We start from the raw sequence: 20802 nt of genomic DNA, 5'->3' as shown, positions 1-20802 counted from the left end.
GGGAAATTTGCACGAAATGCATTCACAAGATACGACTTTTCCTTTTATTTTCTCTCTTTGGGACTTTCATTTGCGTCAGCTCGGTTTGATATGAAAAACTGAAGAAAAGCCCTGCCTTTTTGCACTGAGAAACTGTGGAAGTAGCGTGTTTACTACTGGGTCTGGCTGATTTACCCTCATTTACTTCCTCGTTAGCTTCCAAAGTAAACTCTTTTTTCGTCCTATGCATGCGAAAGTGAGGATGTACTTCCGATGTCGCTCAAAACTTTAGAAGTAGTCGCAAATTACCCTGAGTTACTTCCTCGCTTTGCTTCGAAGTAAACCCTTTTTCCGGCCCATGCAGTGAGGCAAGTACTTCCGATGTCACTCAAAACTTCGGGAGTTGTCGCGAATTTCCCCCATAAGCATACGGGCCCTGGAAGAGTGTGACTTCTGCAGTAAACTACCTTGTATACGCCCAGTATCGAGTAAACGCCCACCTCCTACTTTTGGTCACATTTTGCGCACAGGGTACAGTACCTAGTAAACGCCCACCCCCCCAGTTTCGACCAGTGGAGTAGACAAGGAAAATTTAAAAAAAGATTATTCAGTCTGCTGTTATTGTTGTTTTTCAATTGTTTCCCTTCCTTGGAAATGTTTCGGGGAGTGGACAGAAAAAGGATTCTAGAGTGGCTAGAGAATCGCAATACATATTTGACTGGGAGGGAAAAGAAGAAATGAAAGCTTCATCTTGGGCGGGAAGTGATGTCTGAAGAGGTTGATTTACGTGTTCTTTGATTTCTTGACCAAGAATGGTTAGAAAGCCGTGTCGTCAGGAATAAAGATCTTTTGAAGTTATAAACTTGTTTAACAGACACTAAAGCAATAAGATTATCTTCATGGTTTGATTGCAGAATTCCTTGTGTGTATGTGTGTGTGTGTGTGTGTGTGTGTGTGTCACGCATGGTGTGTGTGTATACCTGCCAGTGTGTGTGTGTGTGTGCGTGTGTGCCAGTGTGTGTGTGTGAGAGAGAGAGAATGAGAGAGAGGAAAGTTGTGTGCAATAACGCATCCTTTGAACACTTCTATGCCAAATGACCAAAATATCGTTATTCTGGCTAATGAACCGCTCCTACAATGGGTATTGTCATCATTTTCACGAGTTTTCATTCACAAGCACCTGGGAAATAAATCTCATGTTCCCCATGCAATAAATCCCCTGTTACCATAGTTGCAGGAAACAGGATATACATGGATAATCAAAAGCAAACCCAATAGAAACGTTCGGGGATTCTTCGGCTCTTTTCATTGGCGTTTCCACCTAAACAGACGACACGACACTGCTTTGCAAATTTCTAAAAATGAACTGGCAAACTGGCAAAAGTAAACAAAAAACGAAACTACTTCATGAAAGGTCATAAATTCATCACAAACAAATGAAACCTACCGATATGTTTTGTCTTCTTACAAAGTCATGGAGTGCGTGTATCTGTGTTTCGATACACAGACGTTCGGAGAAACACGAACGTCATTAGTTCAAGTCAAACCAATTGACCCCTGACACACAAATTTTGACCCGTGCACAAGACGTTGTATCGATAAACGAAGCGCAAATAAGAAATAATAATAAAAGCCAAGAAAATAGCAACAAGATAATTATGCAAACATCTAACAAAGCCGAGCAAGCAGAATGACAGGTCTAATGAAAAGCAAAGAGGCACTGAGTCAGAAACAAGATCGCGATTCTTTCCTTCGCTGCACGACGCAAATCTTCTGTGACCTTTGACCCAACGTAGCTTCCACATTCGATCACTAAGCTTAATATTTACAACTGAAAGCCAAGGGGGTGGAATACCGAGATGAACCAACAGAACTGTGCATCCTCAAACCTGACATATTCATCCCAACATTTTATGAACTCAAAAACACAGAAAGTTGCTTTCACACGCCAGCTTTGATTGCCAGTGGTTATCAAAACGGAACTCGTGTGGTTATCAAAACGGAACTCGTGTTTCAAAGCATGGCTCCCTGTGTTGATTGTGCACTTAATTTTCTCACTACCAAAATGATGACAAAAACAATGTTTGGTGGTTTGTTGTCAGACCAGCTTTTTTGTCGGTCCTTGGGGGGCATATCGACTTTCGTTTCATATTTATTGACCGCGGCCTTCGGCCTTATATGAAACAATAGACATTAAATTACATATCTTACCCAACTCACATATAGCAATTAACCCATAGTTCAGTGCTGATACCGCTGTACGCGTCCCCTTAGCAACAAGGAAGACGCCTCTAAAAAAGAGTGACCGGGACCCGTAAGGGTATCCAGGCCAGCCCGTAAGGGAGGCTGCCTTCCATATGCGCGCGCATATGCCGCCATCTTGTCATTCTACTCTCAGCGCTCAGTGGAGCTGGTCGCTTTTGGTACGCTCCGGCTGTGTTTCAGCCTACTTGCTTGGTCTTCCAGACCTGGTTTGTGTTCCCCTTGGTGTCTTCTTGTCTCCGGACTTCGCATTTGCTGTTGAGGTGAGATCTTTCCAATTTTTTACCTGAATTTTGGCGACATTGTTGGCTTGTTTTCGGACTTACAAAATTGTTTCCAAATTTGTTTGTGAGTTGTTTTCATCATGGCCGACAATGCGGACGGGAAGAGGTCAACACCTAAACATGTAGCTGCTTCGCCCTCTCCCGTTAGGAAAAGTTCTAGAAGATCTAAATCGCACGGCGATACGCCCGTGTCTCTTTCGGGTTCGGAATCCAAAAAATGTAGTGATGTTGTTGTTGACGTGCCCGGAGTTTCCGGTTCGTCGGCTAAACCTACGGAGAAGCCCGTGCTCGGGGTTAAGCATGTTGTAGGGGATGTCTTGCCTGTAGGTTCTGGTTTTGCATCTGTGGATGTTGCCTCTTTGCTTTTGACATTAAGCTCACAGGTTTCGGCTTTAGCGGCTGAAGTTTCGTCAACAAAGGCGGAGCTACGTGCGCTGCCGGCAGGTGTCGGGGGTGCGTCGTCGCTGGCCAGTGTTCGTTTGCCTCCCTCTGCTACTGTTACGAGGGCGGACGTGCATGCGTCTCAGGATGGGATCTCTCAGGCTCCGGCTCCTGATGGGTCTCCGGCCGGTGTCCGGTCTTCCTCACAAGGTATGTGGACTACACGAGTAGCTGGGTTTTCCAGCGAAAGTGTAGAGCGTTGTCTTGAGAAAGTAGCCTCAGGTGAAAGCCCAGGTGAAAGCTCTGAACCACTTGCTGACATCGGCCGCTTAGTCGGTTCGTCAGTGGGTGCTAAGGGCCCTGACAAGCGAACAGATGTTCCTATGCTTCCCGCCTCGTCAGTAGACTGGGGCCAGGTTGAAAGGCATCTGCTTCCGCCCAGGGGGCAGGAAGTTGGTGGTAGTATGGCTGGTTCTGGACTTGACTCTGTTAGTCAGTACGGGGACCAGCCTCCGGAGTGCACGGAAGGGCACGAAGGCTACCTGGATGACGGTGCCGCCTCTCAGGCTGAAGGTGCTGGATTCTTTTTGCCACGACGGCTGCCAGATGCGGTGGCTTTGGCGGCTGGAGTGGCTTCGAAATATCTCGAGGAGGAGGTGGCGGTGAACAAATCTCAGTTCGTCCATCCTCCCTCTGCCTTAGGGGATTTCAGGAGTGCTAAGGAACCGAAAAGTTCGTTCCGATTCCGGGAGTCCCCCTCTGTGGCGGTCGAGATGTCGAAGGTTTTTTCGAACAATCGAGCTATGTCCGCTGCCTTTCCGCTGTTGTCACAGCATGGTGAGGCTCCGGAGGTGGTGGGCCCTTGGTTGGCTAAAGCGGGACAACATGTTCCTAGTTCTGCGCTCTCAAAGAGCTCTAAACTGGTGGTTCATCCCGTCACTTTACTTGACTCTTTTGCTTTGCCGAAATCAGTTCTACCGGTGACTCCGGAACTGCTTTCTTTGCGGGAGGATGGGTATAGCAGGGATAGAGTAGTCCCTTACACGGAGTCTGCTCTTCTTGCTTTGGAGGAGACGGGTAGATCTTTGCTCGAGTTGGCTTCCGTCTCTAGTTCTCTGCAACGCTCTTTGTCTAGGTCTATCGCTTCATCTTTAGACCCGTTTGAGTTCCGTTACAACGCCTCCCCGGAGGATGTGACAACTCTGTTGGCGACGCTTGCCAGGGTCTCTCAGGAACAGTTGAGCGTGTCAGCCAGGCTTTACGCGCATGCTGTGCATTCCCGCAGATCTGCCTTTTTGGCGGGTTCAAAGATCCGAGACAGGGGTACCATTGACAAACTTAAGGTATCTCCTTTTACGGAAGGTTCGCTGCTGGGTGCTTCCTCTTTGGACGCTTTGCAGAAGGAAACCCAGGACGCTAGAGATCTGGCTATTGCAAAGATTGCTCACCACGGCTTTCAAAAGGCTCAGAGCAAGCCTACCTCTCAGAATAAGGCTCAGCCTTCTTCGTCTGGGGGGGGCAAGATGCAAAATCAGTCCACCTCTTTTCGGGGTAGGGGGCGAGGCGCGCCCTACCAGAAGAGAGGCTCCTTTGGGGGTTCTCGGGGGTCGGGGCACAAGCCTCACCCCCAATGAGGGTCTCCCGAGCCACTATTCCCAGTAACCCCCGCCTTGGCCGCCTAGACACGCCTGGTGTCCAGCCGGTGGATTTTGGGAATAGTGCGTTCTGGATTCCGTCTCCTCTGGGCAGAGGGGAAGGCACCTCTGTCCAGGATACCTCCGCCTTTCAGATACCCTGTAGACCCGGAAGCCAAGTCAGCCGTTCATGCGGAAGTGGCTTCCCTACTCTTGAAGGGTGCGATAGAGGAAGTTCGAGATCGAGAGTCCCTTGGCTTTTACGGCAGGCTGTTCGTGGTGCCCAAAGCCTCAGGGGCATGGAGGCCTGTTTTGGACCTGTCCACCCTGAACAAATACCTGCGGGTAGTCAAGTTTGTCATGGAGACTCCTCTATCTGTGAGGGAAGCTCTGCGTCCGGGAGATTGGGCCACGTCGGTGGATCTCACCGACGCATATTTCCATGTGCTCATGCATGTTCAAGACAGGAAATGGCTGCGCTTTCTGTGGGGCGAGAAAGTGTTTCAATTTCGGGCACTCCCCTTCGGACTTTCCCTTGCCCCCTGGATCTTCACGCTGGTCGTTCGCCAGCTTTGCTCCCTTGTCAGACAAGAGGGGGTACGCCTACGGGCTTATTTAGACGATTGGTTGAATCTGCATCAGGATCAGTACATGTGCAGAACTCATACTGCGAGGGTCCTCGACCTGGCGGCTCAGCTGGGCTTTACAGTCAATCTAGGGAAGTCAGAGTTAGAACCATCCCAACGCTTCACTTACCTGGGCATGGATTTCGATACGGTGGAGTGGTTAGTCCGCCCCTCTCAAAAGAGGGTGGACAAGCTTCAGAACTTGGTTCGCTTGTTGAACGGAAAGAATGTGTCCACGGCCCGGGAGTTGTCCTCCCTCCTGGGGCAAATGGAATCGATGGCTCCCCTTGTGCCTCTAGGCAGGGTCCACAAGAGGCCGTTTCAGGCGGCTTTGCGGAGGCAGTGGGACCAAGCCTCTCAGGGCTGGAATGTTCGCATAGAACTGGGGAGTTGGTTCAGCAACACTACAAGTGTTTGGCTGCTCCCCTGGGTCTCTCAGGGTGTTCCGATCGTTCCTCCGGCGCCGGAGAACATTCTAGTTACAGATGCGTCCATGACAGGCTGGGGTGCTCATCTGGCCGATCAGACAGCCTCCGGTCTGTGGGATCTCTCCCTAGCTCCTCAGCACATAAACGTGCTGGAGCTGGAGGCTGTGTCTCTGGGTTTACGGGCCTTCCTGCCGCTTCTGGGGGGCAGTCATGTCCAAGTCCACACGGACAATACGACTGTGGCCGCTTACATAAATCGGCAGGGGGGCACACGCTCGCAGAAGCTGTCGGAGAGCGCTTGCCGTCTGTTGGTTTGGTGCAGCTCGCACAACATACTTCTCTCAGCGAAGTACCTGAAGGGCACGCTCAATGTATTGGCGGATGCCCTCAGTCGGGGGGACAAGGTTCTGCATTCAGAATGGACCCTCTCCCACCAGGCGTTGGACCGTCTTTGGGATCAAGTAGACAAGCCTTGCATAGATCTGTTTGCAACGAGATTCTCGACCAGGCTCCCCCTTTTCGTCTCACCGTTCCCGGACCCTCTGGCGTGGGCGGTGAACGCGATGGATCTGGATTGGACAAATCTGCCGGCTTACGCTTTCCCTCCGTTTTGCCTGCTAGGGAAGGTGCTAAGAAAAGTGGATCTGGAAAGACCAGCTCTGGTGCTGGTGGCTCCTCTTTGGCCCAGCCAGCACTGGTATCCAGACCTTCTGCGGCTGGCAGTGCGCCCACCCATTCCTCTAGGCATTCGAAGGGGCGACCTGTTACAGCCCAGGTCAGGGGTCCCGCACGAGAATCCACAAGCGTTGCAGCTTCACGGCTGGATTCTGTCAGAATCGCTCTGCGTCGTGCCGGGGCCTCGGCCACAACTCTGAAACTGGTACAGAAGGCACACAGAGACTCAACTAGCTCCGTGTACTCTTCTCATTGGGCTGCATGGGCTAAGTGGTGCTCTGAGAATGAGGTTCAACATCTTTCCCCAAGGTCCATGGAGGTAGCCAACCACCTCTCTTGGTTGGCTAGTAGGGGAGTCTCTCCTTCTTCACTGCGAGTTAGAAGGTCTGCGATTTCTTCCACTCTTAGACAGCTCGGTCGCAAGATCACTCTTGACGGTGTCATTTCAAGCGTGCTTAAGGGAGCTGCCCTTGACGCAGCTCTCTCAAGATCACAGCTCCCTGCCTGGGATCTGTTTGTGGTTCTCCGTTTCCTTGCGTCGGAGGACTTTGAGCCTCTCCGGTTGGCTAGTTTACCTAATTTGACGAGAAAAACTTTGTTTTTGGTCTTGCTTGCCACAGCTAGGAGGGGTAGCGAGGTGCACGCTCTTTCTGGTCTCGCTAAAGATATTTCCCTGGAGAGGGATGGCTCCTACTCTTTGAAATTTACGTCTAATTTTCTCGCTAAAAATCAAAAGCCCGGTCAGGCTTCGCCTTGCATTCGTATTCCCCCCTTGAGCGATATACTCGCTCCTGGAGACCCCGATCTGTCAAATTGTCCTGTCAGGGCGTTAAGCAGCTACCTGTCTAGGTCTTCGCCGATTCGCTCGGAAACTCAGAGATTATTGTTTATATCCCTCAACACGGTGCGGGCGAAGGATATCTCGAAGGTCACCTTGACTAAATGGGTTTCACTGACCATTAAGCAAGCATACGGATGGTGGCAACGCCAGTCAGGCGAGGTCAGGGCGGTGCTTCCGCTTACGTCAGCCAGGACTCACGAAGCGAGGGCTTGGGCGTCTTCTGTGGCCGTGCTTCGCTCAGGGCGCCTATCAGAGGTCCTGGCGGCGGCTTATTGGAAATCTGAGGACGTGTTCATCAATTTTTATTTGAGAGACATTGCGGCAAGGCGGCAAGATGGCAGTGCGGCTTTGCCGGCTCTCGTGGCTGCAGGGCAGGTCCTGCGGTCTTAAGTTGGTAAGTACCCTCCTCCTATAGTAGCAATCTGCTATATGTGAGTTGGGTAAGATATGTAATTTAATTAAAAATTTTAGTAATAAATTTTCATTTGATTAATATACTTACCCAACTCACATCGTTTATTCCCTCCCGCCTCCCCGCTGTGGGGGGTATGGGGGTCTAAAAAAGTAGTGAGTTGGGCTTCGTGTAGAATGACAAGATGGCGGCATATGCGCGCGCATATGGAAGGCAGCCTCCCTTACGGGCTGGCCTGGATACCCTTACGGGTCCCGGTCACTCTTTTTTAGAGGCGTCTTCCTTGTTGCTAAGGGGACGCGTACAGCGGTATCAGCACTGAACTATGGGTTAATTGCTATATGTGAGTTGGGTAAGTATATTAATCAAATGAAAATTTATTACTAAAATTTTTAAATATGCTCCCCCTCGGACCGACAATAAAGCTGGTCTGTCAACAACCCATCAAACATCTTATATAGTACCTAGCAAACGCCCACCCCCAACTTATGGGCAAAATTGGTGCATGGGGGGGGGGGGGGGGGTGGGCGTATACAAGGTAGTTTACGGATATATATTGTGTCAAAAAATATTTGTAAACATCTGTATAAATTATATTTATATTGCGTCAAAGGATATTTGTAAACATCGTGCGAGCTAATTATAGAACACCCTGACGAAGGCCACGAGGCCGAAATATTGGTGAAAACTTGAAGGCTTGTTTTGGTTATTTTTTCCTTATTTGTTTGTATATGTGTTGTTACTATAAACGCTTGGTCTGCACAGTACCTTTGAAGAAGGCCTGCAGGCCGAAAATTTGGAAACAAAAGATGAGACATTCTGGCTTTGTGTTGAACTTTTTATTGTGATGTATATATATATATATATATACATGAGGAATACCCGGCTTCGCCGGGGTGAATCGCGAGACAGAGACAGACAGCGTGGCGGTTCACCACAATCACCTTTGAAGGCGAAGTCCTGTCAAACGGGATTGAGAATTTTAGAGCTTATTTCTTAGCCCTATATTATCTGTTGTGGCTTCTCAAATGCCAGAACATACAGACAGACAAAAGCCGCTAGACCCCATCACAAACAGAACTCTACAATCCACAGGTTTTGCCCACACACACACACAAACACACACACACACACAGAAGCCGTATATATATATATGTATATCTATATCTATAAATATATAGAGATAGGTGACAGTGTATTTTTCGCGTGGCTATAAATTGATTCGACCTTTTCACTTTGACAGTAAGAACAACTTACGAGTGCAAGGGAAGCGTTCTGGACAGCGCAGTGACATTCTAAAAATAGTAACGTAGAAACGGGAATATGGATTGAAGCCACACGAAGGAAGGGAGATAAAAGCAAAACACTGGAGAAGATAAGGAAGAGTTACACAATCACCTTTGAAGGCGAAGTCCTGTCAAACGGGATTGAGAATTTTAGAGCTTATTTCTTTGCCCTATATTATCTGATAAGGAAGAGTTACTGGGAATGGTGAAATGAACAGAAAAACCAAAATCGGTTCAGCGCTGCGCGCTGAAAGCACGTGTTGAAATATCTCATCGATGATATTGTGTCCGGGGTGTAGCTGAATACGGTGTCCAAATTTGAAAAAGATCCACCGAGAACTTTGGCTTTGGTGTGTCGGTATGGGGGCCCGGGTAGCTCAGGTGGAACCAAAATCGGTTCAGCGCTGCGCGCTGAGAGCACGTGTTGAAATATCTCATCGATGAGGTTGTGTCCGGGGTCTCTCTGAATAAGCCCACCAAATGTGACCCTCCACCACGAAATGAGTCGCATGTCACCTCACGCGGTTCTGCGCTAGGCATAATATAAGTCCGGGGGGTGTCTAGTAACAGTGTGAGTGTCCCCATAGTCGCAGGCTTATAACTCGAACAGTTTTCGCTCTTTTCTAAAACGGTTTTCACCACTGGATAGAGAATAAAAAACTCTGTAAGAAAATGTAAAAATATGAAAATCATGAAAAGGTGACATGCGACTCATTTCGTGGTGGAGGGTCACAAATTTGAAGCAGATCCATCGAGAACTTTGGCCGTGCATGGCGAATACACACACACAGACACAGACAGACACAAGTCGTATATATATAAATATAGATATAATATCCCATGACCTCCCTTCTTTGTCTCTGTAAATGTACTCTAGGTATATATATTTATGGCCAAGAATCTGTCAAGGAGTCTAAAAAGACAATTTTTAGACTTTTTTAAACCTCCTTAAATTTACATGAATAAACATCTCGGTATTCCTGTCCTTCAGTTGGAGCATTTCATTTTCCAGTCAAGTGTTCGGTTTATCAAATATTTGCAGATAAAGCACAAATGACTGTATGTTACATTTACACCATAACATAATTTTAAGGTGCTGTCATTTTCTTAGGTTCAGCTTTAGGCAACGGTTTCACTATCCAATGGCTTGATGGCTGAATGTAGAGTTGATCTGTACTAAAGCAACACTTGAAAAAAGTTTCTCCTGTCTCAATAAAAATTAAGCAAAATCATTTATCCGTTAGTTACTTTACACCAAAGCCCAGAATCAAAGATATGATTCAACATTTACCTATTTACACTGTTTTTAAAACAATGAAATTCTCTATGGAAGTGCAGAAAAGGTTCCAGTAAATTTTCATGTCATTTGTTTTGCAAACCTTAACCTCAATCATCAGGTTATTACTTAATTTGAAAAAAGCACGGCCAGCGGTGTAGAAATTATTATCAAATCACCCTCAGTGTGTCTTTATAATTCTAGCTAGGGCACACAGCTGTTAGAGTGCAGTGGCTTTGATCTTGCCTCACAAGTTACCTCTATGTACTTCCTTTGGTGTGCGCTTAATACACAGGAATTGCCTATTCTGTTAATGTTTCTAATTTTTACCTTAAAAAGAAAAGTGGGGGTTGCGCCTTTTGCAACTAAGCTGCCTACAGTCCTGAAAATATGGTAGTAATTCTCCAATTATAAATTGATACATTACATGATACACATTGGAATGTATAAAGTGTATAATGTGAAATCATTGTTACATACGTATGTATTTAAAAATATTCCAGGTTTGTGGACAAGATGAGACTTCAAATTCAATCTTAACGTGTCATCATGATGTCAACAAATACCTCACAGTCTATGAATTCTGTGCCAGCAGAACAGCTACAGGACCACCCGTCAATTGAGGATATTGCTACCAGCATTCAGCAGGGCAAAGATGGAGATGAAATCATCAAGCATGTGAAGTTTCTGTCAGTTAATCAGACAGATTTAAAGGTAAAAGAATGGAGGACACGTTCATCCCTGAACCTGTTTCAGCTGGCCATACTTCACAGACAGAAAAACTTGGTGGAACATTTGTTGATACAGTACAGAAGTTTTATGCGCAAGGACCTGTATTGGACATGTAGACATCTTCCAAAGTCTCAGGAATCAGTAACAAAGCAGGAACAGAACAGGGGGCAGTCGTCTTCAAGTTCACTTGGGGTGGAGACAGGTTTTCCTCAGCAGGCAGCAAATCAGCTAGCAGCAGCGATATCAACAGCAGCAGCATCATCAGAGCAGCAACAAGTGAAAAGCGATGCAGAGGCAGGCATCTTTATGAATCACCCTCTGCATTTGGCCTGCTGGATAGGTGATGTGGACATCGTCAGATGCCTTATTAAACCAGTAGTAAGCTGTGTAGAGAGGAAAAAGTTCAGTCATGACCAGGAGCACTCATTGCCTGTGCTTTCTGACCAGAGCAGGGAGGAGTTGCAGGACTTGATGAGGACTGTGTGCACCATCTCCGTGGATGCAGCAGGGACAACATCTCAGACACACCCTCAAGGCTTGCCTCTGGAGCTGGCGGTCAGCTCTGGGAGCGTGGCATGCGTCAAGTATCTGCTGTCCAGGGTGTTGCTGCCCTGGCTATCCTCCCACTACTACTTCATGTGCGTGGAACTGAAGCGAAAGGCTGTCTCCTTGCACCTGGCATGCTGCTTCAGTGCCCCCAAAGTGGTGGCCCTTCTGCTTCCTGCCCTGTCTGAAGAGATTGTGCACTGCCGTGACGGCCAGGGACAGACACCGCTGCACTTTGCTGTGTGGAACGGAGACACTGATACCATCCGTCTGCTGCTGGAAAATGGCGCTGATGCCAATGCGCTGACTGATTCTTCCTATTCCTGCCTGCATATTTTATACAGGTATTACCACACTAGGTTTTACATAATACAGACCTGGGAACCCATACGATTTCACCGTATTTTGTACACCCGATTGTTTAAAATACGATCAGTATGGTCGGTGGAGAAAACAGATACGAGGAGAAAAATTCCTAGAATACTTTTCTTCACAAGCGCATCCCTGTCATTCCTGTATATTGATTGGGGCACTGTTTATTTTAATGATTAAAAATATCTTTATAACTTGGCATTTGATCAATGATTACAGCTTTGATCATTAAACATTGAAAGAAGCATTTGTTTTAAATGTATTGGTAAACTCGATGCAACAGACGCGAAGCATGTTTGAATCATCAATGTTCAAATGTTGTGTGGAGTACTCATTATTCCAAAAATACGCCAAGTTTGTTTGAGAATACTCCAAGTACAAAACAGGGGTTCCCATGTCTGATAATAGCTTACAGAGAATATTTTGTTCTTATATATCATGTTTTTTGTATGAACCTTTTTTATAAGTCTTTGACTCATTGACTGTACAATCGAACCTGCCCTTGTAACCATCTTGAACACGCGGCCAGTACAACTGGCCTTGACACGGAACGATTCAAGGGGGGCCATCTCAAGTCATCTGAAAGAGGGAAATCCAAACGCAATCCGCCTTGTTCGATTTTATGGGCTTGGACGATAGAGAAAAATAAGAAAAGCAAAAGCTGGAGTCCAGTCTGGACGAAACTGCTATCAAGAACGCAGAATTGATTTTTTCTGAGTTTTTTTTTTTTAGCCGTAAGCGCCATTTCTCATTTCGAATTTCTCATAACTGCTGTTCACCGCAGTGAAACCAACAAAGGGGCCTCACTCTGGAAGAGTTTCCTGCTCCGATAAACATGGCGCTTACGGCTAAAAAAAACTCAGAAAAAATCAATTCTGCGTTCTTGATAGCAGTTTCGTCCAGACTGGACTCCAGCTTTTGCTTTTCTTATTTTTCTCTATCGTCCAAGCCCATAAAATCGAACAAGGCGGATTGCGTTTGGATTTCCCTCTTTCAGATGACTTGAGATTGCCCCCCTTGAATCGTTCCGTGTCAAGGCCAGTTGTACTGGCCGCGTGTTCAAGATGCCCCTGTAACCACCTCTCCTAAGCAACTACCTGCCCACAACAACCACTCCCAAGGATCCCAGGCAGGTTTTTCTTCTAAATAGTTCACCTTTACCATTTTTAAAATACAGTCAGACCTGCATGTCTATAAAGACCACCCAAGGCACCCACCAAATGTGGCCATTATTATAGACAGGTGGTCGCTGTCTATATAATAACCGCCTGTCTAAATGACCACATTTGGTTGGTGCCTTGGTTGGTCGTTATAGACAGGTCTGACTGTATTTTACAAACTGTTGATAAAATAATGCAACATTTGAGGTAAGAACTTGGATTTTATTTTCAGGTCCATGCTACAGCCGTTCAACTATGAAGCCAACACACGTCTGCTTCTGCAGTATGGAGCTGATGTTAAATTGTGTGAGAGAGCATCCACTGGTAACAGCCCGGGAGCACTGTCACCTCTTCATGTTTTGCTGGAGGAAATCATGGATGCTACTTTAATGAGCTTAAACTCGTGGGAAAGGGTAAATATAGACATAGAGGACTTCATTATTTGAGTGAGAAATTCATGTAGGGGCATATTTCACAACTTCAAATAACATAAAAACATAACATGTCAAAACACCTTAGAACATCTAAAACACTGTGCATGACAGACAAATACTTTTACTCGTAGTGTTTTGTCATTTTAAGTTGCCAGGGTTTTCTTAAATACTATGTATTAGTACTTCTGGGAAATCGTTCACCAGAGGTACTCGATAATTATACAACCCTTTCATAAATTGGATCTTCAATACATCACTCAAAGCTTTGGAATTAATTAATATGAATAAAATACAAGAATTACGAGTTCAGAAAATTCAAAAAAGTTGAAAATAAAAAATAAATATGTTTAAAAAATTGATAAATTCGATCTTCAATACATCACTCAAACCATTGGGATGAATTAAAATGAATAAAATACAAGAGTTACGAGTTCAGAAATTACAAAAAAGTTGAAAAATTAATTCAGAATATTCTTGCCAACTATGCGTATCGAGCCCGTGACCGCCGGGTTTGTGGGCGAGTACACTACCACCAAGTCAATCTGGCACACAACTCTCGGGGTGAAAATAGAATTTTCAACTTCGAACGTTACACATGAGTTCTCGAGCATGTGTCGACTCCTCTGTTTACGAGTTTCTCCGTTAGTGTTATGTACATTCTGTCAATCTCACTCGAGGTAAGTTAAGTTGATAACTGACGCTATGCGCCCGTTTACTTCGTATGGAAAGCAAGCAATTTTAAGGAGCCCTGAAAGTAAAAAAAAATAGTGATTCTGAACATTTACTAGCCAGAGAGCAAACTTTACTAGCAGAACCAACAATTTGTTTCAGCAACTTTACTCGCATTTGGCGATTAGATGAACATTTCTGCTCGCCAGTTACATGTTTCTACTTGCCATGGCGAGTATTCTACTCGCCACTTTCAGGCCTGTTAAGTAGCGTTAATTTCAAGTGTGTCCGACATTATGTTGTAGTCCAGCTCTGAAATGCATTGACCAATCACCGAAAGGCTCTGACGTAATTTTTTAAAAGGATTTCCCTGCCCAGAATTCAATATTTTTGATGACATACAAAGGATTTAGTTCGGGACGCCGCCGCCCTATAATCGGTTTATTATATAAAGGGAAGCAAGCAGTTAAAAACGGGCGTCAACAGAGCCAATGAAGGGGGATACTAACTTGTAGTAATCATTCGCTTGTGACAACACAGACACCCCCGAAAATCAATTCCCAAAAGCGGGGTTCCCACATTAAAATTGACAAAAAGCAGAACAGCTAAAACTGAACTAGTTTTGCATGTCATTGCAAAGAACAACCCATTTTTGTATTCAAAACAGGCATTGTTGTTCATCTATCTTGTCAAACTATCACACACACATACTTTTTGGGGGGGTTGGAATTAAAAGGACAACTTAACCTTACAGAACTTAGTGTTTTAACTAGTACTTTCTGCTATAAAGGTATATATATTGTGCAAAGATGAGCTGTGGTTCCAGATATTATTTGTGCTCAGATTCAGTGCTCAGATTCAGTTGTCATGGTTATTTAGTATGTATATATATTTGAATCAGGGGTCTTTACGAACATCATGATGTCTGTTGTGTTTCATTTCAGAACTTGGGACAGAGAGCAGACCAGAGCCTGTTTGCCTACACACAGTCCAAACGGCCAACCAGGCATTTGTCCTCCTGGTCTGACTACCTTCAGGGTTTGCTGTCTTGTATGCGTCTGCTGCTAGAGGCGGGAGCCAATGCAAACTTTTCAGCAGATGTACCAAACTCGTCTGCTGCTACTACAAGGAAAACTCCTCTTGAGGTAATATGCTTGTACAGTCGGAATCGGTTATAACGTAACCGGTTATAACGTAGATTGGTTATAACGTACACTTTATTTTTTCCCGGCCAGCGGTGTTCTTATTTATCACTAAAAATGAATCGGTTATAATGTAACCGGTTATAACGTAGATCGGTTATAACGTATATATATTTGTTGTTCCCATGCCAGAAAAAGAACCTAGCTGTAGCAAGATCTAGATGTGGCACTTTTCAGCACGTGTTAAGGGAACGTGTACGGGTAATGTCATCAAATCTATTTTTTACATCACGCGTTAGCCAAGATCTACAGTCTTGGTGGGAGCAAAACAACGTATAATTTGGAACATTCAGGTGACCCGCTCCAACAAATGGATAACAAAGTCGCTGAGGCTGAACAGAGATAACAGCAATAAACCTGAGCCATGGCAACAATTTGGGATTTTGAGATTTTTGCATTTCTGTAATCTACTAAATGTGTTTGATCTATTCTGTAAATATTAATTTCAGATTCGCTTTGCAAATATAATAAAAATGAGGTTTTACGCACTGCAGACACGAAACGAGCTCCCTTTCACCCCCAGATCATTGTTTCTTTCTTTCATTTTCATTTTTTTGTGATGCATATTGAAGAAAAGTTTACATCTGATCATTATCAGTCACTTTCAGCTTAAGAAGTAAAACTAAAAACCCTGTTGCTAGGGATTTATTCCTGTTACCATCACATCTGCTTTTCTCAAAATGGCCGCTGGACTTTTAGCAAACTTTAAATCGCTATATTTCATCAATGCTAAACAATAGACACTTGTTTTATAGACCATCTGAAAGCTGGTTATCTTCTCTTTCAATAGATACCAAACAGTCCAAAATGTCAAAAATGACACTTTGTTATCATTTTGTTGGAGTGGGTTACTGGAGAAAAAAAGTGAGTCACGGGTGACGCAATATCTACATGTACGCGTACAGGTCTTTGCTACAAGTTCGATCATCTGGAACAATGTATTACAACATTTGTGGTTTGTTACAGTTGCAAAGCACCTCGGGAATTTTTGACTCACATGCGAAGCAAAAGTGAGTCTATGTACTCACCCGAGTCGTCCGTCCGGCCGTCCGGCCGGAAAACTTTAACGTTGGATATTTCTTGGACACTATTCAGTCTATCAGTACCAAATTTGGCAAGATGGTGTATGATGACAAGGCCCCAAAAAACATACATAGCATCTTGACCTTGCTTCAAGGTCAAGGTCGCAGGGGCCATAAATGTTGTCTAAAAAACAGCTATTTTTCACATTTTTCCCATTTTCTCTGAAGTTTTTGAGATTGAATACCTCACCTATATATGATATATAGGGCAAAGTAAGCCCCATCTTTTGATACCAGTTTGGTTTACCTTGCTTCAAGGTCAAGGTCACAGGAGCTCTTCAAAGTTGGATTGTATACATATTTTGAAGTGACCTTGACCCTGAACTATGGAAGATAACTGTTTCAAACTTAAAAATTACGTGGGGCACATGTTATGCTTTCATCATGAGACACATTTGGTCACATATGATCAAGGTCAAGGTCACTTTGACCCTTATGAAATGTGACCAAAATAAGGTAGTGAACCACTAAAAGTGACCATATCTCATGGTAGAAAGAGCCAATAAGCACCATTGTACTTCCTATGTCTTGAATCAACAGCTTTGTGTTGCATGATCTTGGATGACCTTGACCTTGGGTCAAGGTCACATGTATTTTGGTAGGAAAAATGTGTAGTGTATGATGTCATTGCTAGGTTTAGTTATTTGACCTTGACTCTGAAGGTCAAGGTCATGTAAAGGTCAAGGTCAAGCATGTGAGTCGTATGGGCTTTGCCCTTCTTGTTATTCTTGTCCCAAAGTCGAGGACACACACACACACCACTGTGCAACACCCGTAATAAACAGCACAAACTAACGACACAAGAGCACTTCCCATGCATCAGTAGTTGCAATACCTACCCAACACACACACACACACACCACTGACGAACACCCGTAATAAACAGTACAAACTAACGACACTCTCTCTCTCTCTCTCTCTCTCTCTCTCTCTCTCTCTCTCTCTCTCTCTCTCTCTCTCTCTCTCTCTCTCTATCGCTTGAGGTATTACACACCGGTACGACCGAACTAAGGTATCAATAAACTACTGTTGTGCAGCGGGTTGAAAGAATACCCTATACCTCGGAGATATACCTTCACTCGGTCTCAACGACGTCACGTGACTAATGTTATATGGTGGAAGAGAATGCTGTCGCTTATTTTCCACCCTCAGTTCGGTAAGACTGAAACGATGCTCAGTCATGGAAAGAACTATCCAAACTTGCAAGCACAGCCGCGGTTGTCCTGTAAGTTCCCGATCCATGTTAAACCCTCATCCTCAAAAGGAAAATAAGTGACAGCATTCTCTTCCACCATATAACATGTCACGTGACGTCGTTGAGACCGAGTGAAGGTATATCTCCGAGGTATAGGGTATTCTTTCAACCCGCTGCACAACAGTAATTTAACGTTACCTTAGTTACCTTAGTTCGGTCGTACCGGTGTGCAATGGGTGCTCTCTCTCTCTCTCTCTCTCTCTCTCTCTCTCTCTCTCATTATTATTATTATTATTGTGATCATTTTTATGCGCCTAATCTAGATATAGCCCTAGGCGCTTACATATTAATTTCTGCCGTTTAAAATGGAATTTTTTTACAGACAGACAGACAAACACACAATATATAACGCATTCACATCGGCCAGTAAAGCTCAGTAGCCTATTAGGCGAGCATTCACCTTTCACGGCCTTTATTCCAAGTCAAACGGGTATTTGGTGGACATTTTTATCTATGCCTATACAATTTTTGCCAGGAAAGACCCTTTTGTCAATCGTGGGATCTTTAACGTGCACACCCCAATGTAGTGTACACGAAGGGACCTCGGTTTTTCGTCTCATCCGAAAGACTAGCACTTGAACCCACCACCTAGGTTAGGAAAGGGGGGAGAAAATTGCGGCCTGACCCAGGGTCGAACACGCAACCTCTCGCTTCCGAGCGCAAGTTATATGACAGTACCCTCTAGTGAAAAGTTCAATGATATGACGAATATGACGTATGCAATAGAAAACCACATTTTACCATATTAGCGTTAACAAGTCGCGTAAGGCGAAAATACAACATTTAGTCAAGTAGCTGTCGAACTCACAGAATGAAACTGAACGCAATGCCATTTTTCAGCAAGACCGTATACTCGTAGCATCGTCAGTCCACCGCTCATGGCAAAGGCAGTGAAATTGACAAGAAGAGCGGGGTAGTAGTTGCGCTAAGAAGGATAGCACGCTTTTCTGTACCTCTCTTTGTTTTAACTTTCTGAGCGTGTTTTTAATCCAAACATATCATATCTATATGTTTTTGGAATCAGGAACCGACAAGGAATAAGATGAAAGTGTTTTTAAATTGATTTCGACAATTTAATTTTGATAATAATTTTTATATATTTAATTTTCAGAGCTTGTTTTTAATCCAAATATAACATATTTATATGTTTTTGGAATCAGAAAATGATGGAGAATAAGATGAACGTAAATTTGGATCGTTTTATAAATTTTTATTTTTTTTTACAATTTTCAGATTTTTAATGACCAAAGTCATTAATTAATTTTTAAGCCACCAAGCTGAAATGCAATACCGAAGTCCGGGCTTTGTCAAAGATTACTTGACGAAAATTTCAACCAATTTGGTTGAAAAATGAGAGCGTGACAGTGCCGCCTCAACTTTCACGAAAAGCCGGATATCAATCAATCAATCAATCAATGACGCTTATATCGCGCATATTCCGTGGGTACAGTTCTAGGCGCTCTGCAGTGATGCCGTGTGAGATGAAATTTTATACGGCCAGTAGATTGCAGCCATGTCGGCGCATATTTACCTTTCACGGCCTTATTCCAAGTCACACGGGTATGGTAGACAATTATTAACTGTGCCTAAGCAATTTTGCCAGGAAAGACCCTTTTGTCAATCGTGGGATCTTTAACGTGCACACCCAATGTAGTATACACGGGGGGTGGTTCGGACACCGAAGAGAGTCTGCACACAAAGTTGACTCTGTGAAATAAATTTCCGCCGAACCTGGGATCGAACTCGCGCGGACAGCGGCCAACTGAATACAAATCCAGCGCGCTACCAACTGAGCTATATCCCCGCCCGGATATGACATCATCAAAGACATTTATCAAAAAAATGAAAAAAACGTTCGGGGATATCAATCCCAGGAACTCTCATGTCAAATTTCATAAAGATCGGTCCAGTAGTTTGGTCTGAATCGCTCTACACACACACACAGACAGACACCCGTACGAAATGAACATATATGAACATATAAGAGACATATAAGAAACCTATAAGTTTCTTATAAGAAACATATAAGTTTCATATATGACAAGTAAAAAGCTATGTATGTCAGTTGTAGGAATAGGTTTCTTATAAGTCTCTTATATGAAAAAGACCCCAATTCATATAAGAATCATATATAAATCATATATGAGAACCTGCACTTCCAGAAACCTATAGTTTTCTTATATGTTTCTTATATGAATCTTATATGACTCTTATATGAATCATCACTTAGTTTCTGCATAGGAGAATTCAGGACTTAGAAAAAATATTGGACAATGCTGAATTACTGGCAATACTGGCTTTCATATATGTTTCATATATGAACAGGAAGTGGATGGTTTGCCTTGAGCATTATCTCCCCCTGACTGAACGGCCATCTTTGTGACAGCAGCTCTGTGAGGATGTTTAGCAGAAAATCAGTGAAAGAGCAGGACTAAAATGCAAAGTTCTTACAGAAATAATTGGACTTGATGTATGAATATGTGAAGAGAATGTTTATGTCATGCTGATGTTTGTGGGTGGCTGGCAGCCCAACCAACCCAACAGCTTGACACTGACAGGTTTGTGTTTTTATTCAAAATCCAGAATTTCCCTCCATTATTTGTTTTACTTTACAGTTCTGGTTCTGCATCAGGTGATCAAATCATGTTTACCAGCACTACTTTGGTTCAAGCAACAAGAAACTGTGACAGCTGTGCATATTCAAGAAAATTATTTGTGGCTGTAACTTGTTTGTTGTTTCTTGTTCATAATTTCAAGTTTCAAAGTATTGGATTTGAAGAGGACAATGCATGTCTTACTCCTCTTCTTGTGACCAGTGATTTAGAGATCTGTTTGTTTTTGCCCTCAAAATAAACACAACTTCAGTAAAGATATGTATATATACTGAACCAAAAGGTATTTTGCCGTTGGATTCATTATAATTCAAAGTCAAGACAGTTAAATTGGGTTAAGCAGGTGTTATTTCCCTTGTAAACACAAATGTAGGTCAAGGTCGTGTATCTAGTATGAGACATATAAATATCATATATGAGACATATAAGAATCCTATAAGGGAGATGTAGGTTTCATATAAGATTCTTATAAGTCTCATATATGAACATTTCATATAAGAGACCTATAGCCAGGGTTCGTACGCTCCTTGAATCTCCTTGAATCTCCTTGAATTTTCAACCCCCCTTTTCAAGGACCTTGAATCTCCTTGAATTTGGAGAAAATGGTCATTCTTGTGTTTAACCTCCTTGAACCTCCTTGAATTCTGAAGTGCA

General features: G+C 44.0%; 1 protein-coding gene across 1 annotated transcript in view; it reads left to right on the top strand.

Moving 5' to 3' along the window:
• LOC138982365 (poly [ADP-ribose] polymerase tankyrase-like) overlaps positions 1-20802 on the top strand; it is a 38212-nt gene that overhangs the window by 4112 nt on the left and 13298 nt on the right. Inside the window, exons 2-4 of the mRNA XM_070355619.1 lie at positions 10588-11706; positions 13127-13307; positions 14942-15142. Coding sequence (XP_070211720.1) covers positions 10634-11706; positions 13127-13307; positions 14942-15142 — 1455 coding nt within the window. The 5' untranslated portion in view covers positions 10588-10633. The remainder of the gene's footprint in view (positions 1-10587; positions 11707-13126; positions 13308-14941; positions 15143-20802) is intronic.

The sequence above is a fragment of the Littorina saxatilis genome, linkage group LG12, assembly GCF_037325665.1.
Source record: "Littorina saxatilis isolate snail1 linkage group LG12, US_GU_Lsax_2.0, whole genome shotgun sequence".
NCBI classification, from domain to species: domain Eukaryota; kingdom Metazoa; phylum Mollusca; class Gastropoda; order Littorinimorpha; family Littorinidae; genus Littorina; species Littorina saxatilis.
The sequence above is the reverse complement of the archived record's forward strand: the minus strand, read 5'-3'. Positions and strand labels throughout refer to the sequence as shown.